Genomic DNA, 27,035 nt, shown 5'->3' on the forward strand with positions numbered 1-27,035 from the left:
TTTTAATACTTACTATCCAACTTTCCATCTTCTACTATTTGCACTTGCAATGTTTTTGATTTGGCACTTAGTTCACTGCAAAATAAATGAAACTATGTTAGGTTTTTGTATGCAAAAGATTCTCCTTCCCACATAGATTTTCCCTGTCTCGTTCTGGTCCCCAACTCCTTGCCCCGCACCAAGCACAACCCCACACAGTCAACCCACCAGGGTGCTGGGCAGGCTGTGTGCATGGCTTCTTTCTGACCTCAGTAAGAATGACTAAAGGAATCTCAGCCAGAAAAACAGGGTTTGGTTCCCTACAGCATCGTTCAGAAGTTCAACTGCCTAAACTGTCACAGGCTTTTCTTCTCCCCCCGCAGTTTACGCACACTGCCTTTCAGGCTGATAGTCAGTCCCTAGCTCAACTGCTGTGCAGCAGCACTAAGAAACCATTTTTTTCCTGGCAGGTTCAGAAGTGAGCATTTCTGAAATGTTTAAGTTAAGATGCTGGAATAGGTCCAACCAACTGCCTATTCAAAGCTGTGCATTATCTTGTACAAGCAGGAAAGCGTCCTGCAAAGCAGGAGAGAAGCAAGGAAATAGTCACGGGCTCAAGTGAGAGGAGTCAGTATGACTTCCAAAATAAGACTCAAGGATGTTGCAAGATAAGAAGAAATAGTTTCTCTGTGACAGAACTAATGTGTACTATTAGCAGAATTACTGACATTTGTACAACTCTGTAAGATGTACTAGACAAGAGATAAAAAAAACAAAAAAATCTTTCCTCCAGTGAGACAGTGAAGTGAACTGGGTAGCTACTGAGGAATCTTGTAAAACTTGATTTTATGCCCATCTCTGCAAGTGTTCTGCCAAAAAGCTCGAGGGAACACATGCATGTATTTTATTTTTCCATGTCTCCACTTCAGGCTGGCATGATCTTGGTTGCAGATACTGCACCTCCATCAGATGCTCTGGGACATAACCTATGCAGCAGGCTTTAACCTTCTCCCTGCCTCTACCATCCCCTCCTGCACCTACAAAACTTGAAAAGAACAACCTTGAGGCTACCTGTTGCTGCTCTTCTCACAAATCTAAATCAAGGCATGACATGGTGGTCAGTACACTGGTCTTCAAGCTAGTAGGTATTTTTGTTTCTGAATTAATAAAGTCAGGGGGGAATGAATATGAAAGAAAGTATACAGTCAAATCCTGATCACTTATCTTTAAAAGTCCCCAAGCTTACCTCATGCCCCTCTGAAAAATAGCAAACATTGTGGAAAACCCAGCATTATCCCTAGCATCAAGGCCAAATTCCAGTCAACTTAATCACATCCTGCCTGCCCTCCCTCTGCACTTTCAGTTGGGAAGGTCATTATTCTTATAAACTTCCTGTCTGAAAGCACTGGGCGTGTGTCTGTTCTACAACACTGAGCACATGCTGCTCCACCAACAGATGGCTGAAGTGATTCACAAACCTAGGGGGTGAAGCGCTTTGAGATACTCCAGAAAAGAAAGCTGCTACAGAAGTGCATTGTTTCTCCTACTGTGGAGAAGAAGTTGCATCACATTAATCCTTAAGCTGTGACAGGAACACAGCAGGCTGTCACGGAAGAACGCAGCCTGCTCTGGCTTTCCACAAAAGCTGTAGATCCTCGTAACTGAAATCAGACTCTGTAAGACATGAAGTTATTGAACTGTACAGTCTTAAGGAACAGAGCTTCCTAGCTGGTTCTCCACTTGCCAGCAGGAGGAGACACAGTGCATATTTCTCCACCAAGCCACAGAGAAAGACAGGACTTCTCAGTGCTGTTCTACAACATCCATTCTAATTTGCTGACCTCAGTGACTGCTTATCATCTGAACCTCTGCACACATTCAGAGGAGTCCAGTGTTCTCAAAGTCCTGTACAGCCTCTGACAACCAGTCCCAGCGCCTTCCTTTATATCAAGCAACCCGTGTTGCTTTTCCCTACAACACTCCTGTTTTTGCAGAGCACGCTCCCATAAAGTACACAGGCACAGTCCAGCAGACTGCAAGGGGGAGGCAGGAAAAGATCTGTGCACTGCACACTCACTCCCCCTTGAAGTTGAGGAGATACACACAGAAGTGCACACCTCTCCTCAAGGCAGGCAACACTCAGCACTGACAGGCACAGGTCTGAATGCTCACTCAGATCCTTGCAAGGTGAGCTTCTGCTTTACAAGAGAAAGAATGAGTACGGGGAATGCAGCACTGCGACTGGACAGTGATGAAAAATGTCACAGAAAAACAGATGGACTTGTTCTTGATGATCACCAGCAGTGCATGCTTGCAGCCCAGAAGGTCAACTGCACCCTGGGCTGCATCAACAAAGGAGTGGCCAGCGGGTGGAGGGAGGTGACTGCCCTCTGCTCTGCCCTTGGGAGGCCCCACCTGGAGTGCTGCAACCAGGTCTGGGGCCCCCAGCCCAAGAAGGATGTGGGGCTGTTAGAACAGGTCCAGAGGAGGGCCATGAATATGATCAAGGGGCTGGAGCATCTCTCCTACGAAGAAAGGCTGAGAGAGCTGGGGATGTTCAGCCTCAAGAAGAGAAGGCTCCGGGGAGACCTCACTGCAGCTTTTCAGTATTTAAAGGGGGCTTATAAAAAAAGATTAAGAGCAACTTTTTGCTCAATCAGATAATGACAGGACAAGAAGGAATGGTAAACTAGAAGAGAGGAGATGTAGATCAGAAGTTAGGAGGAAATTCTTCATTCAGAGGGTGGTGAGGCACTGACACAGGTTGCCCAGAGAAGTTGTGGATGCCCCAACCCTGGAGGCGTTTAAGACCAGGTTAGATGAGGCCCTGGGCAACCTGATCTAGTGGGTGGCATCCCTGCCCATGGGTTGGAACTGGATGATCTTTAACATTCCCTTCCAACCCAAGGCATTCTGTGATTCTATAATCTTAAAGGTCTTTTCCATCCTAGATGATTCTATGAATGGAACTGAAGTAGGAGAGGAAAGCTACATAAAGAACCATGGACACTCCACTATGTACCAAGTGCCTCTCACGTTAATAAACCAGTAGAAGGAAAAAAAAAGCAGCACCTGTAGTATGTTGCATGGCAGCACTGCTACCCGTTTCCCTGGGAAGCTGCTTCCGCCTGTGTACGTGTCTAAATCCACTAGAGAAACACACCTGTAACTTACTGCCCATCTGTGGCTCTCCCTTTCCCTCCTCATACAATACAGAAGCTACCAGATATTTTCTGCTCTGCTACCAGAAAGCGGAAATTAAAACAGTTTTAGAACTGCTCAGTTTTGACCCTATTTACAGAAGCTGCATAAATCACACAATACTGTGCAGGCTGCCACAAATTCCCATTTATGTTCTACACAAAAAAATAATCTAGTTAGTTACTATCTAGTTTTACACTCTGCTTTGTATAATAGCCATAATTCTTTTAGACAGTCAACCTGTCTGCACATTTACATTTGCCATTCGGGGGAGAGGGAAGGGAGAGACATCAGATTTCCTCAGATGCAGTTTTCAAGGTAAAGTGACTTAAAAACCTTGCTAACATTTTTTTTTTTTTTGACACTGAATTGGAGTACAGGGTGATTTATTTTGCCTCTTATTGCTGTCATTAACTACAGTCAGATATCGGCCAGGGAGATCTAGAGACCTATTTGATCTCATATCTACGCAGAGGGTAATTAGATATCCTGAGGTCCCTACCAGCTCCAGATTTTTCCGAGGCCACCTGACAGGACATATTTCAAAACATTGTTCTTCCCTCAAAAGCTCACATAGTGCCAGTAAAAAAAAAAGATGTTTTACTATGAAATGTTCTCCATAGGTGAGTTACTCACAAGACAAACTCTTCCTTCCAAAAGGGATTTGCAGCATTTTTGGCTACAGAGCTGGAAAACTTCTGCATAGGGTCATTCAACTGAACTATACACACAAGGTTTGTGCTGCCTGTAGGGGAAAAAAAAAGTTATTAATCTTCCATCACCAGGAGGTACACTTACTCAAAAGAAAGTGAAGAATCCTCTTCCTTATATATTGCACTTGTGAATAGACCATTTGGAAACACTTCCTCACCCACTCACAGAATAAATTTCTCCCCATACTCTGTACACCATCTGCAGTAATGGCACTGGTCGAGACCAGGTCATCATTGTCCTATACGCTCTTCTATACAGTGTGAAACATGGTGACCCAATTTAAATTCTGTCATGAAGCAAGGAAGTGCAGGCACAAAAAGATTAAAAAAAAAAAAAAAGGATGTGGATGCAGAGTGAATAACAAGGAGGTGGTGGTGTGGGTGGGGAAGTAAAGTTGCTTTGAGCTGCTCTACAAAAACAGATCAAAGTTCCTACTAGCCAGAGTCACACGGTTTCTTTGGACACCAAAGAAACTTTCTTCTGCTAGCAAGGGAACGATCACAGTCGTGTTAATTAACGATGGCTTTATGGACTGCAGTTTCTAACAAGTTCATGGCATTTTAGAGTACTGGTGCAGAGTTACTACACCTTGATCTTGGAATTCGCTCCAGTGACTAACTGGTGTATCAGAGTAGTTTTTTCTACTTGCTACTCCAAGTGCAAATAATTTGCTCAACACGTCACTCTTAAAACAATCTCTTCTGTTTGGCTTCCACAGCCTTAGAAATCATTTTGGTCTTGGGGTTCCCCAATAGCAAGTGCAGCAGCAAAAAGCTCAGTAATGACTGTGCAAAGCAAACAGAAGATACGTTGCCTCCAGCTCTCTGGAAGAACCCAGGTCTACATTCATCACCACCAACTATCAGTTGTCCACTGGTGGTGTACCTGGGCTGTGGAGAAGCAACTCGGGCCTGACAAGGTTATCAGAGGAGACAAAGCACTACGTACACGCAGCTTATTTGGGATCCAAGCTAACCCCGAAGTAAGTAGTTTAGCTGCTTTCCCAATGCGCTGAGCCTGAGTTAATGAACCCAGGGCGGTTTTCTGTTATAGCAGCCATATGTCCCTGCAGGCTGCTCATGCTGCCCGCAGAGCTGAGCAGCCTGGTGCAGAAAAGCGCATACAGCTCTGCCTGCAATTGCACTGGAGCCACCCAGGGACTGACACTGCAGCGGGGTATTTCAACAGCTCTGCCCTGCGCTCTCTGTTGTTCACAGCTAACGATTTTTTTCTTCCTTAACAGGAGAAATCGTTTCTACCCTTGATGATGCACTGTGGGCCATATAGCACCAATCTAGGACAGCGTTTGATTACATGCACAAGTTAAGGAGACAAAACCAGGCACAGCCCATAAGCAGAGGCCAGTTCTGCTGCTGGTTACTCACTGGCTGAACTCACATATCCATAGGAAAGCCACAAGATCCTATAAACCTTGCTGGCAACCCATGTTTGAGCTTAATGGTTGGGATGGACAAACCCTCCTCTCCCCTCCCCAACCCAGTATGTATCTGTGGTGGTGTGCATGCTTTTAGGGAGTCTCAGAGTTGCAACAGGATGGTTAACTATTGTTGCAAAACAAGGCCAGGAAGAGGGAAGGGAACAATAACTAAAAGGCAGCAAGCGATGTCCAGAAGCCAGCATCTACCCAGCTGTGCAGTATTTTCACCGGATTTAAAGTGACCAGCTAAACCCCACTGTGAAACTTTATTTCTCAGTTCCAAAGCATCTGAGCTCCAAGAGTTGCTAGAGAACCACCAAAATTTCCTCCATCTCCTGTTAGAAGAGCAAATGCTAATTTTTGGATCTCAGTATCTAGGTTCCCAAATAAGAGTGCATTAATTGTCCCCTCTTCCTCTCCTTTTCAAGGAGGGGGCAGCGAGCCTTCCCACAGCAATGAACCCTTTGCAGCCTGTGCTCTGTGCTAATAAAGGCATCTCATCTCATGACTTTCTAACAGCAGCCAAAATGATCAGCTCTACTGAAACGCTTAGCTTGCACTACAAAACTGTAGAGTAACAATGAATTCTAAATGAGTTTTCCTGCTGCAATCTACAGTTTCCAGCACAGCTTTATTTATAGAGGACATTTCACTGCAAAGAGTTCCAGAACCGATATATATATATCTATGTATTAAAAAAAAAAAAACAAAAAAAACAAAAAAACCAGCCTGCAGAAAGTTTTAGAGGAATTGCTTTCAACCAGGATGAGCAAAGCAGCATTATGCAACAGTCTGGGGCAGAAACTTACTACATCTAACTGAAAAGGAGTAAAGCAAGCAGGATATATTTATCCAAAATTAGTACCTTGCCCAATTTAGAAGCCACAAGCTTCCATTAAAAAGATTGTTACGGAATTGTTAGCGACCATAAATCATAGGGCCTCGTATCTGCATTTCCTCTGACAAAATCCCAAATATGCTCACTCATGCCTCAAGCAGTGATGGAAGCATGCTTGTACTTGAAGTAGTTTGAATACTTGTTAGACAGGCTCAGTGCTTTTTTCTTAAATCAGCAGTGCAAATTCACCAGGCAGTGATCTCTTTTTGGCTTCATTCTCCACCTGCAAGAGGTACCCCCCACCCCTCCCCACAGAGGTACTTCATTGGGAAAAAAAAAAAACATACAAAAACACCACCAACAAAAAACCACTCTCTTTTGAGGAAAGCATGCATAAAAGAGGAGAGTTTTACATAAATCAGTAAATTGCTCAAAAGTAAAGAAAAGCAGATGTAAAAATAAGGTAATATTGAACCAAACCAATGCCACTGCTAAGAGTTAATGAAGAGTTGGTTTTGAGCCCTCCCCTACTACCCTGTACACACACTAAGTGTGTTTATTTAGAAATAAAAAGTAAACTCCAGAAAATAAACAACCAGCTCTGCAAATATGCTCATTTAAATTTGTTTTCAAACATGATGAATTTGTTTACACGAAGATCAAGGTGTCTAAATAATCAGCTAAACTGAAACACGGTTTTGTACAAGCATGACTAAGCCCGTTTCTCGGAGCACAGCAATTTCTTACATCTTATTTTGAGCCAAGCTTGTAAACTAGAACTTTCAAATGATTTCATCTGGAAGAAAACAAACACACAAATAAACAAAACAAACACCCTACTTAAAAATGAGCAGCATCCTCTGGGCTATGTTACCTGCAGCACTGTGATCAGCTAGGTTTACCGCGATGTTCTTTACCAGCAGTTTCAGTTCATGAGCCCTTGGAGGTTTAGGCGGACTAGTGCCCTGAGGGAGAGCGCTCGTGTTCTGTACATTCTGTGAAAAGAAAGCAAAAGAAGAGGGATTGTGCTTTCAGCTTCTGTCACATTAATATAGGGAATTAGACGTGATGTGGTGTAACATCTACAAGTAGCCACATGGGAGCCATAATCACAAAGCCTTCACTGCCAAAGGCTATGTTGTTTTAAAGCAAGCATCGCAGTTGTTTCTGATCACTGAGTGGTGTTAAACTTACTTGTTTTTGGGTCATGAATAGGTAAATAAAAGCACTACGCAGAAAGAGACTTCTCAAAAGGTTCAGGTAGGAATAGGACTTACCTGAATCTCCTTTATGTCTGTAGGCCTTGTACTCAACACTACAGATGGAGAAACTGAGCTAAAGAGGTTCTTCAAAACATCTCTGAGCGTTTCAGATATTGCACATGTCCCTGCTCCCTGTCCCTAAGGGGAAACAAACAATCATCTGTTCAAAATTCAGAAGAATACAAGTTAAGGCAAAAAAAAAAAAAAAAATCATTTGACACATCTAAACCACCAAAGGTAGTGAGAATTATCTTCATCAGAGAGAGATATGGTTTCTGTTGCCAATAACTAAATGTACCAGGAGATCATGCAAATAAATAGTTCAATTTCTACACTAAGCATTAAAGAAAAACTAGAAATGTACCCTAACAAAGCCACACTCTGTTCTGAGAGTTAAGAAGGCAGAGCTATTAGCCACAAAAACAGAAGTTGCATTGACAGTCTGTATCTTATGATGCTGCTTTAAAGTTTCTGTACTGCTTTGCACTCTGCTAGGAAAGCAGATCAGGCCATGGGATAAGCAGATAGGCGCTGTGCCACTGATTTAATGGGAGTTACGCCAGCTTGCAACAGATGAGAACGTGCTAATCCTGGGCCGCACTGAGAAGTTATTTTAGCATCTCTTGGAGGTCTTTAACTTTGCTGAAAAAAAGCACGCTGTATGGACTGGCAGTCATGGCACTCCATGGGACTGACTCATATGTTTGCCTACTCAAAAACCTCATGGCCACCTGCATTTAACACCACCTGCTTCCACACTTCCTCTCTGAAGCATCAGAACACGTCACAAATTTTGCTTACACGTGTGGCTTCACTGGAATAATTGTAAGGTGTCTGAAGACAGTGAACCATCCCTCCTCCCCCTGTGCCCACAGAGAAGCCTGCTTCCAGTGTCACGCTACTCAGAAGCTTTCTTCTGCTCAGTTATCTACAAGGGAGCAAATCTTCAAATGAAGCTGTCACATAAAGGGCAGTTTGATGCTCCCTCTGCTCTGAAGGCAGCCCATCTCCACGAGGTTTGTCTTCTAAAGATAAAGGTTGAAGTTGAAGACAAAGATCTGAGGACTCATCCGTCTCTTCTTACATGGTACCACATTGAGAGACTGTGTTACAGCAAAGCAAGGCTTTAAAAGAAAGGGAACCACCTTACAGCTGCAGATACAGAATAGATGGGCAATGCAATAAGTATACAAAGCAGAAAAAAAAAAAAGGCACCCTTCCACATGCTGCTGGCAGATGGGAGCACACCTACAGCAAGCATGCCACGACCGATTCACAGCAAGCAGCACCAACAAAGCAGGCCCAGCTTTGTCAAGTGATGGTCTGTCACTAAAACCCTCAGTCCTTTTTTAAAAGTAGGAAAACACACACATGGAGTTACTCCTGATCTCCTGAAGGGATGCTTGCAGCTTATACAACAGGTCAAACCAATCGGGAGTAACACCCCTTTCCCAATTATCCAAGTGTTACAGAAACATCCAGGGCGTTTCATAAAAATCCCAGGAACGTTGCGTACAGAAATCCTGTTTCATCACCTCCTTACATACCCACCCCCTGATGACATGCAGCTACTGTTCAAAACCCGCAAGAGCATCAGCTAATTCCTCAGCAGCTTTGCCTTGCTCACGCTGTAGTACCCAAAAAAACTGACAAAGAAAGAGGCAGCAGCGCACTCCTGCAGATGCAGATAATACTTTTAAAAATATGAAGGAAGTAAATCAGGCTGATGAAAGTCTCAGTTTCATTAATTTTTATTTTTCAGGATATTTCAATAAGCAGATAAACTGCTGGTTGTTTTCACTGTTTTGGAGGTGATTTGCCACCCCTACCCTTACCTACACATTGTTCGATGAAGAATATTGTCAAGTAGTAAAATTCCAGCCAATTCTCACTTTGCCACCAACCTAACCTGGTATTTGTTATTTAATAATAACAGCAACAACTGTCATTGGATTTCCACTAGTAGATTTTTTTTTTTTTTTTTAACTCCATAGTTATTTGCAAGACAATTTGGTTAAAGAGCTTCCTTTCCAGCCAACCTTTTTTTTCTTAGTCATCCTTATTTGGAAAGTGATGCTCTATCGCACCACACTCCACAAAGTCACAGTGACTTAACTGCCAAGCAAAAAGGTTCAAGACTACGCGTTTTCCTGTGGGATTGACACAGGCCAGGGGCTGACAGTGAGCTGCTGCGGCTAGCTCAAGGCCAGGCAGCAAACAAGGTCAAGGTAGCAGAACCAGGTGCAACCCAAGCCCTGCAAGTCAGCCAGATTGCACCAAAGGTAGCTCAGGCTCATCCAGCTTTTATCAGCAGAAAATAGGTTGTTATATCCATCCACCTGTTTGACTGATGACAGAACCATTGTGCAGATAATAGTCAGCAATTACAGATCTTTATTTGTACACAAAATACCTCTTCCGAAAGAAGAAAAAAACAAGACAAAGGCCAACATTAAAGTTTAAGAGCTGAAGGCACTTCCAAGGGGTAGATTGCTCTTTGTTATATACATTAAATAGCTGTTTGTTGCCTCCCCATCTCCACAAATGCTAACAGAAACTTCAAAAGGGAAAAAAGCCCTTAAGTAGTAAGAACTTAACAGGCTCATTAAAAAAAACACAAGCAAAGCACGCTGCAACCGCTTTGTTACTCTGGACTTAGGCACCTCTCCAAAAGCAGGTTTTGAAGTCCAGTGAAGGTCAGTGACAGTGCCAAAGTCATTCGCACATGTTAAGTACTTAATGCTTGTTCAAAAAGTGATCATTTACACTGCTAGATGCACAGTAAATCCCCATTAAAACACACTTCAAAAGACTTGCTTCTCTTTAGTTATGAGCTTAACATTCTTGTGTACAAAAGCTATGGTAATAAATTATGATTCTAGGTCATTTAGTACAGGTCTTCAGAAGCAGCTCTGCTATACACTAGCCTTAATCTTTAGCAAGGCCCTCAGTCAGAAAACCAAGCTCCTAATACACAAGCAACCACACACCCACTGTTGTAGGAAAGGTGTAAGAGTCACCATGTTTGTGACCCCCACCAAATTATGAAGATTCAAAGGCAGAAAAAACTCTTTCAGGATATGTGTCAAAAAACCAGAATTTATATACTAAGATAAGGTGCAATTCAGAAAGCCTCAAGATATTTCTACATAACCCATCATTTCCTTAAAAATTTGTATTTTTTCACAGTGGTATCTGAACCAGGGTTACCAGATTCTAAAACTAATTAAGTTAAGGAAGAGGGCAATTTAGTAATTACATTGATGGGAACATCATTACATTTTTTTCATTATTTTACAAGTGCTCTTAAAGAAGGCATTTAGTAACAGACATTTTTCACACCTTTGAATTTGGCTGAAAAATGTTTGCCAGGTCACTTGTCTGTCAAATGCAGGTTTATCTTTAATGCTTCAGTGATCCTGAGAGACGCTCTCAGATTTCAGAGATGCGGGGGTTTTGATGGATGAGCCATGGCAAGTTTCACTGAAGCAGTTCAAGAAACCATTGTCAATAGATAACTGCCCCATTCTTCTGCTGAATGCGGCCAGCAGAAAGTAACAGGCACTTTTACTTCTGTTGTTCCAGCCTCACCTGATACCTTAGCTCTAGCCACTATTACTGATACCCTAAAGCACTGGAGGGTTGGAGACCCATCTTTTCTGCCTCCTTGAACAGGGGGACAGAGTGACTACCTGGGGCAACAGCAGCAAGATTTGGCAGAGCTTGTCTATGGCCCCTCCACATCTGAAGTGCACCTTTGCATTTGTTGCAACGAATAAAACTTACTGACTGACCTCCTGCCCTGTTGGCTGGATTTCAAAGTTGGTTTCGTTGGTATTAATGAGGACCCACTCAACTTTGACATCATCTCCTTTGTCTTTCACGTAGAGCTGAAGCTGTGGATAGGAAAGAAGTTATTGAAGAGTGTTCTGGTAACCTTTAAAGAAATTTTAAGTCAAGCTCCATACTGATGCTCACCAAAGGAAGAATACCTGTTGCTGAGTCAGCATATGCCCAAGTGACAGTCTAAGAAACCAAAAGTTACTTGAGAGCATATGCCAGTTAAAAAGGGTATTTTTGTTCTAAACATCTGAACCATCTATCCAAAGATTTATTTATCCAGTTGTCCTAAAGAAGAGGCTTAATTCATGAATTTATATCTCGCCCCAGATAGAACTGTAATATTATTAAATGTTTTACTGAAGTTAAGATGAGCTTGCATGCATTTTTCAACCGGGAGGTGAAAACCTGATACCATCTTTCAGATCTTTCAGCTGAGCTGGGGGATGAGATGTAACAAAAGAAAGAAAAAAAAGAGAATAATACTTAATGCTTTACCTGCAAGTAAAGTGGAGACAGTTTCACACTGTACGACTGGCTTTTTGCAGCTTCAGGTGAAATATGTGAGACGCTGAAAACAAACGTAATGGAATCTCCCACGACATTACAAGAAACCACCTAAAGAAATTAAAGGGGGGAAGAGGCAAAGGAAGAGAAAAATGATTTAGTCTTCAGAAGAATGTTTGGTGAAAGCAAGAAAGGAACTAATAAAATGAAGGACTTCAGGCTACCAGAATTATGCTACATTCTGCAGCTGGAAGATTTCCAGGCAATTTCATTAACATCTCTACCTCCTTCTATGCATTCAGTTCTAAACACTGCAGTTCAAACATACGCTTCTGGATGAATACCCAACAATTCTGGCATTTTCCAAAATTTCTTTTGTGTTGTTATATAACACAAAATAACTCCTCACCTGACGAAGACTCCTTGTGTTTCACAGACCTATACATTAGAATCTCTAAGATCTAAATCTTGTACCGTGGATACACACAAGTTTGTTCTCCTTCCTTTCCTGCCCCGAACCAAGTATCCTATCATAGGATGGCTGTTTTCACTAAACATTCAACTCATTAAAATGAACTGGGCAAGATTTATTTTAGTGGTATCCTACAAATGTGAAACTTCGGCATAATGCTGCTGCTGAGAGGATTTTGATTAATTCCACCACTGGGGTGGTGATGAGCAGAAGCCTTTAAAAGTTTGAGTCTTTGACCAAACCAAGAAAGGCACTGAACTTCAGTGGTGAAGCTAGATGTCTGGGACAAGGTTGTATGCCATACACTTACTTAAGTACACACCTTGACTTTTATAAGCAGTAATTTAACCTGTTATCACAGTGAGTTTACAAACACAAAACTTTTTTTTTTTTTCCCCTCTGCAAAGTAATTGAGGTTGTGAGCTGGTGCTCAAAGTCCCACGAAGGTGCAGAAAGCACCTGGCAGCAGAGGAAAGCCCCAGGTGCAGAAGTCAAAAGTCATGCATTAAGCCGGGGAGAGAAGTTTGCTTTGCAAACTTGCAACCTCTGCTGGTTGAAGACAGCTGCTCATCACTGGTCCTCTGTGGTTACTGTCCCAACAGCTCCACCTCTGGAAAGGTGAGTTAAACGCTCCTTGGATCGATTCAGGCCAAGTTAACCAGGTTAATGCGATGCACAAATCATTTGCTGCAAGATTTGTTTGAGGGAAACTCTGCACATACGTTAGTAAATTATGTTTGTGCACTTACTGCTTCACTTACGAGCACTGGAACTAAAGCTGAAGGTTTAAAATGAATCACGTACCCTCTGGAAGATTCTTATCAGTCTCTCCTTAAATACACAGCCCATTTCCCAGGGCTCTATCGGATATGTTGTAAGAAGCACCAGAGCACCATCAAGGGCTTCTGAGCACATCCATTAAGGGAGAAATTACAAAGGAGCAGGGGGAGGGAGTGGACAGGACAAATAACTATCACAACCACACCCATGAGCATCAAGATTTGCCTTTTCAGGTTTATCTTGTGCAAACTCTAGTTGGGAAGTGGGAAAAATATTCTTCCCTCGCCTCTCCTCTTCCCCAAAACCTAAATTCCCTCAAAGCTGATTTGTGTCCCTTAATCCCATATAATCACCATAAGCAGCCACAATTAGGACATAACAGAAAAGAGTTTTAAGCATTTCTTATAGCTAACAAGACCAAAGCCCCTAACTGCTCATTTTACTTGTAGTTGAGTCAAAACACAGAATCACTCAATTCATTCACAATGAGGATGGAGTGGCATGGTTTTTCCTTAAAGATGACAAAAACTGACAGGTCCTTCCCTCTTTTAGGAGCGCAGAGGAGAGAAAAAGGACAGGTCTGATGCAAATACTGCTGACACTTGCATATCCTAAGCACGGTGGTTTACCACCCGTACACATCTGACCCACACATGCATGGGAAGTTCAGTGCATTCAGAACAAGTTGGACCTGCTGCACATGTGGTGCAGAGCCATTCAACTGGAACATTTAAGAGACAGAGTTACCAGGTACACAGCTGATTACTGCTTTAAAAACAAAAACAAATGAAAGTGTGGTAGAAGAGTTCGTAGATACGTTCATGTGCTACTTTTTTCTTTTGTTTTTACTATTAAGATAGAAACATGCTCCAGGCGGTGGTACTTCTACTTTTCTTTCTCTACCCTGTTGAGATATGCCAAATCCATCTGCTGATACTTGTACCAGAAGTTTAGGAGCACATACTGCTGGTGTTTGGGCTTTTGGTTTCCTTGATTCATTTCTTTTCTGCCAAAGTCACCCAGCAAATACTCCCTTTCTCTCCTCATTTTTAAGAAAGAAACTGTGGTCTTCAGGCACAGGAGTCTGAGTCCAATCACAAAAACGAGTGTTTCCCTGTTTGTTAATGGAAAATAGCATATCAGGCAAAACCCATTTTTACCTGGAGTAGCATGATGGTTTACGGAGTAAGAACACGGAGAAAGTAGAATTCTTGGCAAAAACTTGAAGGGAAAGAGGTTCTGTTTTCATCTAAGATGCTGCCTACCAGCAAGAGACCGCAACTGCCACTTCTCTTCGTAAGTGACATTTCTTCAGAAATATAGCAGATGCTTTTGACAGACCTGAGCAGAAACATGTAGGCCGTTTGCCCCAGAACAGTAACATGAATAAAAATATCGGAGCTTCCTATGCTGTGCTCTTCTTCCACCATGGCCCCATCCAGCCTCCTTCCTCAAATTCTCTTTCTCTGAGCCGGTGAAGAGCAACCACCAACAAACCCCAGCTCGTTCGTATCCTGCAAAGCTCTAGTTACGCAACAAAATGCATTTGCCAGCAAGTAAAGGGAAGGTCAGGCAAAGCAACCCTTTCTGGTTGACAGGGCAGAGAAAGAGGGAGGGTAGATTTTCGTGAGAAAACAGTAGCATCTGGACTGGTAAACTGCTCTTCAATTTCATTTGTCTTCCTCATCTCTTTCCCACCCTTCCATACAAGGGAAATCACCTGGTCACCAACCTTTTACTTTCAACAGAGGCTAGCACCAGCAAGGCATCTCTGTGCATTTTGAGGATCTTTTATCCAGCAGCAGCTCCCAGCCCTTCCTCTAAAGTTATTAGTACAATTACCCTACAACACTGTTCCAGGCAAACAAGAAGGAACAAGACTGAAGAAACATTACCGTCAGAGCAAGACAAATATTTTTCTAAGTAACTGAAGTGCCTGAACATGTGTACTCACAGCTATCGAAGTCCTGCCCTCCTGCTTTGCCTTCCCCCTCTATAACTTGACTCTGCAGTTCTTCTGGACAGAGCTGCAAAATTTCAGCTTCTCTCCTTTCAGCAAAAGCTACTTCAGTTCAAGGAGAATCAGAATGCCTCTCCTTGTCACTCAGGGCATCCTCTTGCCTTGAGATGTTTCAGTATTGTTCCTGGCACCACACAGATTTGTGCTTCACACACAGCCTTTCTGTTACTCCTCCAGATCAGCCTTTCTTCCCCATCTCTCCCTGCGAGACAGGAGAGCCCCTCCTGTGGTAAAAGGGATGGTGAATGGCCATGATTTCAGAAGGAAGTTCATACAGTTCAGCAGAACAAGTTCTTCTCCACCTTCCCCAAGCCTGACTGTATTGTGTGCACACGCAAAACTCCCGATGTTACAGGCCTGATTGGTTTCCCTCTGGACAGAAATAAGTTTTACTGCATTTAGCATCTATTTCAAGAAAGAACAAGTTACTCGAGGCTGAGAAATGTATATCTGTACCATGTAAGTAATAATCTTTAAAAGTTTGCACAAGAAAACAAGTATACCCTGAGGCAGCAACGCAGTGAACGCTGTTTTCATCTCAACTGCAGGAATCGCAATGCTATGAGATTTAGGAGCCCCACAATTTCCAATTCTTGTTTTAGATTACCACTCTGAGAAAGAAAAGGCCCTCATTCTGGCACAGATATGTTATCTTGTCTACGGCCACAAAGATAGTTTGTGTGCTCAGCTTAAAACCTCCCCAAGGGAACCTTTTCCAGTCAGAAACTTCTGCCTTTTCAGTCATTACGCTCAGCTGTTTGAGAGGAGAATTACAACACCTTCCTTGGTTAAGCAAGCTTATGCATTAACTTCTTGAGGGGCTTTCTGTAGCTTCTACACCATTCCCTCTTCACTCGAGCAGTTCATTAAATGAACAGACAAAATCAAGGACAGAACACAAACGCAATGTCTAAGCCAGGCACAGCTAGTAGCAGATTTTTAGAAGCTGTTATCAAAGCAAGTTTGCCTGCAAATATAATGAGAAAATCTCAGATCAGTTTTCCAAAGTGACAATAAGCACACAGATGAAGGCAGGGTGAATGACGGAATGAGTGCACAGGAGGAGGAGTTACCACGTGAGCAAGAGAAGCAAAACAAAAACTGATACACCGAGTGAATTTATCCATTCCTTTGTGTCTGACAGACAAATTCAAAGCAGTGGAAAAAAGGGCAGGGGGAAGGGGTGGTGGTTAAAAACAACAGTCAGGGAGTAGAAGCAGACACGAGAGGTAGACTTTTCAATCAGCCTGTAAGGCCTAGCGAACACCAGATGGTGGGAGAACGAGACGCAGTACCTATATTTAAGAAGGGGAAAATAAACACCAGAAATAGATTTGGTAGTTTGGCCTCACTAACATGCAGGTTAAACAAACAACTTAGAAGGTGGCATAGCTAGACACTGATACAAAGGGAAGACAATAAAATGCAAGAGAAGTTTGCCAGCTTGTCCTACAGTAACTCGGAGAGAGGCACTGGAGTGCTAGGGCACCCCGGCACCTGCTGGCAGATGTGGCACAAACCTGCAGGAGGACCAAGAGCATCTGCAGCTGCCTGACAGTGCCAAAACCAGCACTATCGCCACTCAAACAAACAAATCCCAGCCCGGATGCCTTCCTTTGACAAGAAACTCAGTTCCTAGGTAGGTTAGATCCATTATGCTGTCTTGCCTATTTTAACCAGGACACCTATGTCCAAAACTCCTCAGTAGAAAACTGAAAGGAAGTATGATGCTGAGGAAAGAACGCTGGGAGTCAGCAATATAGAGGAAGATTAGGGCGTTACACAGAAAAGCTGAAAAACCTTGATGACTAGAAGAGAAATGCAACTCAAAATTCAGAGCATGTGTGCCAGAATCAACAAATAAGCTCCCCTATATAGGAGCAGTATCGCTAGGAGAAAGCCAAAGCGAGAGAGACCTGGATTTATCAAGTCAACCACAGTGTAAAGGAGCCATGGGAGAGGCAGATCAGAAGCCTAAAACACATTGGAAAAGAGCTGTTAGAGGCACAGGGAAGCAGTCAACCTCAACACACAGGGAGACCTTGCTGTAGTGCTGTGTTTCGCTTTAGCCATCACGTTCAAGAAACACGAATCCAACTGGAGCGGCTGCAGAGACCGGACGCACAGGCGTGACTGGCAAACCAGCACTGTGAAAGGAGACTTGAGGAACACCTTATTTACCCAAGCCAAACAAAGGCTGGAAGGAAACATAACTCCTCCGTAGTGTACTTAGTGACAGAAAGCACCAGGGAAAAAAAAAGTAAATATCGTCAGGATAAAGGATTATGCTAGTACAGGAAGAAAAAAATTATACAAAAAATAGCTGCATAGGCTATGATTCTTCTTAAGCTTGTGAAAAAAAAAGTAATAAAAAACAAGCAAACAATAATTAAAAGAGCAAATCTCCAGGACAGCTTTTCAAGCACAAGAAGGAGTTAAAGGACAACAGAGATTGCACATGGTGGTCAGGACGGTTCAGCCCACCAACACTAATCGTCGATAAACACGTGTACACAACCAGGGATGAATCCCAGGTAATGGCGCAGCATTCACAATCAGAAACCAGCCTCTCCTGCGGTGGAAAACAGCCGTTGCTTCGCAATGCCTTCGCTTGCTTTGGAGCGAGTGGAGCTGGGTGAGCCCCGGCACGATGCCAGCCAGCATGGGCTGCCAGCTGGAAGCGAAGGGAGACGAGGATGAAGCTGCAACAGCAGCGTGGTTGAACGAGGCCTATTTGTCAGCCTGCAGAGTAGCCCTCCTTTCTCTCCAAGACTTATCCCAGCGAGATTCATCATATGAAGGCTTCCCGTTAGCTTTTCTGTTTGCTATTGCCTGATGCGATGCGATGCAGTCGTTCCTTGTATAGCAACTTCTCATGAACCACTTGTGAAAGGAAAAGTGAGCAGTGGGCCCTCTGAAGGCATCTCTCTGCTCTGTTTAAGCATGAAAAGAAGGGGATTTCTGCTCCAGTTTAATGGTTAGGGAACAGACTTGGAAGTTCGCTCTGCCCAAATCCTTCCGTGCCAAGCTCGCAACAAGAGAATTGTCTTCTCTGGAGCCTTTTATTGTTTCTGGGAAGTTCAAAGCCTCTGGAAATAGGCTGCAGTAATGGAAAGGCTGGCAGAATTAGCTGAGAATATTGCTAATGTTTACTTTATTGAAACAAAACAGCCAACACCACACAATGAAAACAGGCCTCTTCATTCTATATATTTAGGCTCTGGCCCAAATCTGGAGCGACGGCTACGTATAAATAGAGGCTTTGTCAAGAAGCAGCGCGGTGTAACCTTCCTCCACGGAGCAGCTCCGTCACGATTGCAGCGGCGATTGCCAAGTTCACAGCCAGAAGCTTCCCTGACAGCGTTCGCATCGGCCAACACACGCCGCTTTTACAGCCTCAAGCTCCTTCAAGGCAAGGACAGTTGTATGCAGCTAAGGACAGCACGTGTCGGAGCGCGTCCTGCTCATAAACAGGGCTGTCAGCAGTAATATAACAGTTACAGCCTGTCTGGCAATCCCGTATTGATTCGGCGTGAGTGCAGGCAAGCCTTGCCAGGCGTGAGGCTCGCACCCAGCACCACGCAGGATCATCCCCTGGTGCGCTCCACGGCCATTCAAGAGGACAAAACCATGTGCCACAAAAGAGAAGTGTGCCACAGGGATCCATCGCTGTACCTCTGCATGCCACGATTACAGATTTTGAACTCTCACCCTCATTCCTCTGTTTCCTTTGATGACCACAATCTCTCTGACGCAAAGCCTTCAAAATACCTAGTCAGAAACGACGTGCAATAAATCAAGCCCTGGCTGCTGACCAAGGCTCCTATATGCTCTCGCTACCCAGATCACAAGTAAAGCAGCATGCCGAACCAGTTACAGGAAAGCAGTCCTGTGCCAGCTGATGCCCCAGGCAAGTGCAGAGCTCTGTGGGACGCTACAACATTGATAAACAAGCAGCATATGGTCACAAGCCACATTCAGAGCCAGTCAGACCAGTAGTGAGTTACAAACACATATCAGAGGCCTGAGTCTGGACAGGCTGCCGAGAGAGATTTCAATTTCATGTTGTGTTTTCTGGTAATGCTTGCAAAGATTTAGGGTTTGAAGAGCAGGGGAAAAAGAAATAAAAAACTCCAAAACTCTGGACCTTTGGTATTACCTGAAGAGTACATAAGAGAATTACCACATGAGAAAACTCCTGAGGTGTTTAGAGAAAGGTACAAATTTAGTGAAGGAGTGAAAGTAGCACCCAAGTACAATTCTAAGGTTATTACATACTGAAATCCAAATAAATTATTCAGGTTATACCTTAACTGAAGGAGCACGAATAATTCAGAGCAATTTTTCTAGCAGCTATGCACAAGATTATGGAAACAGGTTTTGGCACAATTCAGAACAACCCAATTTACATAAGCAAAACTGTCTTAATCCAATACATTTTTAAAAGTGCTTATATTGCTTCAAGCTGCTATGAAACCCCATTAGATTGCTGGTTGCAATATTAACAGCTCCATTAGCATCCTGAAATGGCTCGACCCAAGGTCAGACAAGGACCAAGGGACTGCAGGCAGTGGCACAAAGCCCCAGGTAGAAGAGGGCAAGAGCACAGCCCCACAGCACAGCTTTGTGCAACACCACAGCAGCTCACCCGTCTTGAGCCACTGTGGGACCAACGCTCCCGAGACATCACAACCTTGCCACAGGGGGGAGAGAGCTTTAATTTCACTAGCCCTAACTGCTGGGGCAGGAAGCACTGGTAGGGAAAGGAAGAAAAAACAAACAAAACAAAACAAAACAAACAAAAAACTAAACCAGGACTAGAGAACAAGTGCACAAATGTCTTTACATGCTGGCAATTCCCAGCTGCCACTGATCAGGGTGTGACTTTAAGTTGAGTATCAGACAGACAAGCATGCATAGTTTTAAAAGGAATCATAGTATAGCTGCTTAACATTTAAATCAGACAAGCAAACCAAAACAACAAAGCAGAACTAGAAGTATTAAGCTAAACTGATTCAGGTGCCTGAAGCACCAGTTAATGTTGACTAGTAGTTACAGTAACTAGGATGAAAATACAAAAGCTATCCCTGCTAATAAGCACACAACAGTTTTTTCCTTTTAAGGCATCTGTACACGATTTTAAGAGCCATGTTCTGACTTATTTTAATATTGTGTGCACTAAGTGTGAGAAAAAACACTTCCTGGTAGGTGCTGGGGGGGTGGGCGAGGAAGAAGCAAACAATCCCTTCCTCACTGAATATAGGATTCAGTAGCCAGGATGTCACCCTGAGGACTCTGCACCTGCTCCACTGATCCTTATCTGGCTGGGACTCACAAAGCAAACCTGCAATCAGCCACACAAACAGCAAGCAAGAGGCAGACAAAGATGCTTTCCTGTCCCAGAGGAGAAGTGTCCCTTTCCTTCTTCATGAATTCCCCACCCCACGTGTCAACAATAGGATGGGGAACCGTAATGACAGGGGGGGTGGGAGAAGGCTGCTGTAGGAGGTGACGAAAGGTGTTTCTATAAACTTGGCATAACTCTAGTTATTGTTCATTTGGTAGAAGCCCTAGAGCACGCTGTTCATGACTTGCACAAGAAGTGAATCAACGCAAAGAGTTTACACAGGCTCATTAGAGAGGCAGTCCCTTACCAGCCTCCACAAACTCATCAGGTCAAATGCTCAAAGTACTGAGAAATCAAACTCCTGCCAACACTCGCACAAAAAGTTATACTTCTTGCTAAAAAGTAAACTGAAACAAAACAAAAAATGAAGTTTACCTTCTCTTGAGCTGACTTTACCACACTAACAACTTGTTTAACTGCTAGCTCAAGTGGTTCTTGTGGGTCATCTTCCTCAAATGTCAGCAACTGTGAATCCTAAGAAAGAAGAAGAGAAGCATTATTAGGTGACAAACCCATCACCTGAAAATGAGTGATGAAAATTCATGCCTGTAAAGATCCTGGAAGAACCAGAGACAGAACTGCAAACCTATGTCAAAACTCACGTGTTTTAATTGTGTGACAGCTCACTACATAATACAAGGTAGAGTCTGAAAACCTACACTTAGGACATACATATAGGCCTAATCATCTTTCACTGTACAGAATATGAAGGTATACAACATGCTGCAGGGTGAACCCCATGTGCAGCGACAGAGCTCAGTGAAACTGCTCTTCCTGATAAGGATTAACCAGTTATGCTTCAAAAACATTTTTGGTTTGGCCTAGCAATAGAAATAATATTTTTTTTGGGGGGGAGGAGCTCATGCAGCTGCTCTAGTCTACACCAAAACTAAGAAAACCCAAATACCAGCTTGCAGAGGTGAGGGATGAGCCCCTCCCCGGACCTTGCTGGTGTGTGGAAGCAGCAGTGCTGACAAGTACCCGGCGTTCGCAGCAGGAGAAGGACGGCAGGCGCAGGTTTCGGCAGTGAGGTCACGCTCCTGAGGCACCAGCTATTGCATTCCCCAGGCGGTGCGCATACCGGGCGGCCGGTGCTGCCGCGTTGCTTTGTGCCGGCGCAGCAGCACAGGCAGGAATTTGACGAGCTGCGCGGCGCTGGCGCTGTCTGGGGAGCAGCACGGTGCTGCAGTGCCAGGCGGTGAACTCATTGCAAGAAACCGCTCCAGCTGCTCTCTCGGGGAGGGCGCGCGCCCGGCTTCGTGGCTTCGCTCTCTAGCTGGGGACAGGACGCTTGCTGCTCGCCTCTTAGTTTCGGTTCCCAGCACCTGTTCCCAAATCCTCTCGGCTTTCCCCTTCCACGAGCAAACCCTCGTTTCTTAGCCCAGCCTTTCCGAGCCGTGCTGTGCAATCCAGGAGGACGCCGTATTTTCCTTCCGCACGGCCGTGCCTGGGAAGCGTCGCGCTGCTCTCCTTATCTTCCACGCACACATGTTGCCTGGCTCTTCCTCCTGCCCCAGCCTTCCCCACCATGCACAGAAAGCCCCGTGGGGCCGCTGGCCGGCGTGACGGTGCTCTGCCAGCGCCAGGAGGGCTGCAGGCAGGCTCTCTCTCAGGCTACGGCACACAGCAGCACTGGGTTGCTCGTCCCCAGCGTTTTCCACTGACGCAGCCAGGTCGCAGTCCCCAGGACTGGGGAATTCGGTGGCGGCTTCCCCTGACCTCGCTGCCCCTTGGGCCTGGGCACGCACGGCCACAAGGCGCCGAGCGGGGTGCCCTCAGCGAGCGGGAGGGCAGGACGGGAAGGAGCAGCCAAATTCTTCTGTGCTTCTTAACCCAGGCGGGCTAAGGGCAGACTAACCTCGATGTGGACGCCCCAGGGTCTCCAGAAAAACCCCGTCCCCAAAACACCCCGGTGCCACAGCCACGGCCGGGGGCTCCCCCCGCACGGCGGGCACCCCGGAGCCCCGCATGCACCCGGCGGGGGGGGGGGGACACGGACGGCTGTCCGCGGGGCGCCCTGTCCCGGCCCCGGGCCTCCGTTTCGCCCCGTCCCGTCCCGTCCCGTCCCCCCCCGCCTCACCTGCGGCCCCGGCACTCACCGCCCTGGCCGCCGCCTCGTCGCGCAGCGCCGCCACCCAGGCCCTCCGCCACTGCCGCCGCCAGCTGCCCAGCGACAGCGCCCAGGCCAGCACCGAGCCGCCCTCCTCCAGCAGCTCGTCCCGCGGCGGCCGCGGGGGCGCCTGCTGCTGCTGCTGGGACTGCTGCTGGGACTGCTGCTGCTGCTGCTGCTGCTCCGGGGTCCGCCGCCGCCCCCCGCGCAGGGCCAGCAGCGCGTACTGCACCAGGTAGACGGCCAGCGTGGCCAGCGCCGCCACGAAGAGGGCGACCAGCGCGTACCAGCGCAGCTCGGCCAGCCCGCCCGCCAGCCCCGCCATGGCTGACCATAATGGGAGCCGCGATACCGGCCCCCACCGCCACCACGGCGCTGCACGGAGGCGGCGGCGGCGGCTGCAGCGGGGCCGGGCACCGGCAGCCGCAGCCCGATCGCGTCCCCGTCCCCGTCCCCGTCCCCCCCCAACACCGAGCGTCCGGCGGCGGCCCCGGGACCCGCCCGGCACCGCCCTCGGCGCAGGCAGCGCCCGCCCCCGCCGCCGGGGCGCTGAGGGGAGGCCGGGCCCGGCCCCAGGCCGTGTGGCGGGGCGGCCCCGCTGCCGCCATCGAGGCGTTTTATTCCTCCCCCTCCTTCGTGTGTGGGGGTGGACGCGAGTTTCCCCCCTTTTTTGGGGGTTTCGGGGTGCTGCCGTATCGCCGTGTCCTCGGTTTTGTTCTGCATTGCTTTGCCTGCTCTCCCTCTCTCTCACACTGACCGCCTTTACCTCTTCCTAGCCAGGGAACCTCTCACCTATGTGTATTTTGCCCAATCCGTGCCCTAAAACAACCCGTGATGAAGTCACTGAGGTTGGCAGTGAAATGTCGCTTCAACTTCTTGCTCCACCCAGGTTTAGACTGTTGCCACTGTAGCTTTAAAGGGCAGAAATATCCTTTCTTAGCTGGAAACTGGGATTCCAGATCTCTCAGTGTGTGCCGTGGGCCACAGAGGGATCGCCAGGGCTCTGGTGTGCCTGGCGGGGGAGCCCGCGGATGGCAGATGTTGAGGTGCAGAAGTTGTGCGGGCTCGCAGACCACACAGCAAACGCTTGTGTGCTGGACGTTTTCAAGCTGATTCACAGCTAGAAGCAAAGGTAAAAAGAAAAGGGAAGTGAGTACATTACAGTCATCAAATGGGTGAAGGAACCCCTGGAGGCCACCTGCTCCAAGCCCTGCCCAAGCAGGGCCACCCAGCGCAGGCTGCCCAGGGCCGTGCCCAGGCGGCTTTTGGAGATCCCCAAGGAGGAGACCCCACAGCTCCCTGGGCAGCCTGTGCCAGGGCTCCTGAAGTGCTGCCTGGTGTTCAGAGGGAGACTCATGTCATTTGTGTGTCCATTGCCTCTTGTCCTGGTGCTGGACACCACTGCAAAGAGCCTGGGTCCATCTTCTTTCTTCATATAAGAAGAAAGAGCTCCAGACCCCTAATCATCCTTGTGTCTGGGCTATCTCCAACACGTCCCCATCTCTTGTACTGGGGAGCACAGAACTGGACCCAGCACTCCACCTTACCACTGGCCTCACTGGTGCTGATTGTGAGGAAGGATCATCTCCCTCTGCCTGCTGGTAACATTCCTCCTAATGCAGCCCAGGACACCGTTTGGTGGTCTTTGCCGTGATGGCATGTTGCTGGTGCACTGGGAAACCCCACGCTCCATTTACTGACCAGCTGCCTTCTGCCTGCCTGCCTTCCAGCAGGAGATTTAGAGTGCACCTACAGGATACCAAGGAGCAAGCTGCTGAGATCTCCAGAGATTCAACCAGAGCTAGATTGCTATGTTAGCATAGCACCGTACGTGGGTTAATTGACCCTGCTGAGAGATCAGATTTATTAGCTGGGGACATTCAGTTTAAGATCAAACCCAGTGTCTTTGCTCATATTGCACAGTGCTGTACCACCTGGTCTGCAGATAGCTCAGGGATTTCTAACGCAGCACAGCATGGTGACAGACAAATGTACCCTTAGCTTGTCCCATGTTTCAGTTCCCCACATATGCCATCTAGACAGTTTTAGCTGGCACGAGTGTTATGAGACTCATTACTGAATATGAAATGACAAGAAAGGGTAAAAGATTACACTGAAATATTAAGAACAGTTTCCCTTTCTGGAATTCTATCAACTACTTTGTTACTAGAAATATTTTATGCTTTTACTTTTAAAGTATAGCAAAAATAAATGGCAGCTAATATTTAATTACTTTCCCTTTTCATGTACTTGTGAACTTGGAATAGCCCTCCCTGAACATCCAGGATCTTGCCCATCAAAGTATAGCTCTGGGGATGAGATTAGTAAAGTAATTAGTTGTTCATAATTCCATGCTCTTTGAAGCTGGGAAGTGTGATTCTGACTTTTCTGCTAGGCTCTCCACTGTATTTCTATTAAAGAACCTTTGTATTTCCCAATCTCAGCTTTCTTTTTACTTAGCAAGTATGTCACTCTACCAGTGACGGCTGCAAAGCAAGCTTGAAATAACGTGAAGTAAGAGAGAATGATACAGAGTTGATCTTACAAGGATTCTGGAATAAGAGTTTTAGACACATCATTCATTGCAGTTCCCTCACACCTCCAAGTTTTGGTCCTTTGAAGTATGAATGTTGTAAACTGTTTCACTCGCTGTGTTAGAAAGGCAAGGTGAAAACTGCAGACCTGTAGCTTGCTATGACCTAGTCTACACTAGAATGGTTTCCTGTTAAAGCTGCCCCAGACAGATGAACAACAATAAAATATCTCATTTGTTAACCAGTGCTGCCAGATTCATCATACATCTGAGCTTCTGGAGTTGCTCTTGTTCCCCTGCAGACAGAACGGGGGCAGAATTTTAGGACCTCAATGGTTTGTCTGAAATGTCCAGATCTGTTGCAGGTGGATGGAGCAGTGGTTAGGGCTTAGCACAGGCAAATGGGGGAATGGTGTGTGCCAGGGTCCTGTCCTGCCTTGGGCTGGGACGCAGCAGAGCTCAAATCTAGGACCTGGAAAGTGACCCCGAGTCCCATGGTACAGATGTAAGCAAAAGGGTCAGATGACATCATAGTTATGTCATCAGTTACATTTCTAAATCTGTAAGTAGAACCAAAACAAAACCAAAACCAACCAACAACAACAAAAAAAAAAGCAGTAGGTTCTATCACTGCAATGAAATGATTACTTATACAATTACCATGCACAGAGATAAAAACAATCCAGACCTTTTCCACTGATTCTCTGCCTCTGAGCTCCAGCGTATTTTTTTTACACATACAAAAAGAAAGAAATAATTCATAAAAAGCCATATATCCATACATGTAGTCTACCATGAAGTCCAAAACACGTGTTTTATCAGGGCAGTATAAAAGTGTAAGAGGAGCTTATTTGGCAAAACTGCCCTCTGGCCAGCAGAGCTTTTTTTTCCAGCATCCTGGGATTCTGTGGGATACCGCCTTTACCTGTGACATGGCTATAACCCTGTCTTCCTTATGAGATTTCACTTGCCCAACAGCCAGCCTGAGGTGAAAACACTTCATGTATTTCACTGCCAGCTCTGCTGGCAGAGGCAGACCTGTAAATCTCCACACATGAAACGTGACCTCTTAGCGCATTACTTGATCCCGTATTTGAGGGGACCACCATCCCTTTCACATGTAGTAGTTTAACCTCTTTCCCACGGTTCTACCTGCTGTGCCAGCGGCAGGAAACAGGCACATCCTTCTACCTGCTGACCCTCGCAAGTCTGCTCGGGGGTTGTGAGGCAGGGAGAGGAACAATCCTAAAGCCAGAAGATGAATTCCTTCGTTTTGTCCTGCTCTTTCTTGTACTTTCTGGTCTGTTTTCTGTAACTCCCTTCTAGCTGAGATTTGGCACCTGTGACCCTTCTTGTCTCACATGACTTGACATACCAGAAATATTGTCCCCTACTCTTTAATGTCTGTCCGAGAAAGAGAGCAAAGGGCTGGAGCAGAGACCAGGTGGGATACCCAAAGAAGCCTTGCTGGAAATTGGTCAGCAGCCTGAGACCAGAGGAGGTGCTGCTAAAGAGGCTTTAATAACTAGGAGCTAGCACGGGGCAATGAGGCTAGCACAGGGCAGGTTCTCAGTCAGGAACAACTCTTCCCACCAGAGAATATCTTCTTAATAAAGGAGTCCAACTACATACAAAAATGCTATGAGGCGATGGCATCACTGGACTTTCAATTTGACTAATTATTGTTATTTTTGGTTCTTTTGCAAAATCAGGAGACATCCGATCTATCCAAGCACCAATCTCTGTTTCTTTGTTGGAAAAAAAAAAAAAAAAAAAGGTAATATTTGCATAGTGACATCAGTAGAAAGACTTCATTTCATTTAGGTTATTTAGTTCTTCTTTGCCCAAATGTCTACATCTCCTAAGTGCTTAAGAGGGCACACTGCCAGGAGCTGAGTTTTTCATTAGACCAGGAAATTGCTCTTATAGTTTTG

General features: G+C 45.7%; 1 protein-coding gene across 1 annotated transcript in view; it reads right to left on the reverse strand.

Moving 5' to 3' along the window:
• Window positions 1-23,100, reverse strand: part of C2CD2 (C2 calcium dependent domain containing 2) — a 39,747-nt gene extending 16,647 nt beyond the window's left edge. Inside the window, exons 1-8 of the mRNA XM_080577652.1 lie at window positions 22,558-23,100; window positions 20,834-20,932; window positions 11,771-11,890; window positions 11,227-11,328; window positions 7,448-7,570; window positions 7,045-7,165; window positions 3,817-3,925; window positions 14-75 (exon numbers count right to left, since the gene is read on the reverse strand). Coding sequence (XP_080433778.1) covers window positions 14-75; window positions 3,817-3,925; window positions 7,045-7,165; window positions 7,448-7,570; window positions 11,227-11,328; window positions 11,771-11,890; window positions 20,834-20,932; window positions 22,558-22,893 — 1,072 coding nt within the window. The 5' untranslated portion in view covers window positions 22,894-23,100. The remainder of the gene's footprint in view (window positions 1-13; window positions 76-3,816; window positions 3,926-7,044; window positions 7,166-7,447; window positions 7,571-11,226; window positions 11,329-11,770; window positions 11,891-20,833; window positions 20,933-22,557) is intronic.
• Window positions 23,101-27,035: the final 3,935 nt, after the last annotated feature.

The sequence above is a fragment of the Anser brachyrhynchus genome, assembly GCF_964034855.1.
Source record: "Anser brachyrhynchus genome assembly, chromosome: 1".
In the NCBI taxonomy this organism is placed as follows: Eukaryota; Metazoa; Chordata; class Aves; order Anseriformes; family Anatidae; genus Anser; species Anser brachyrhynchus.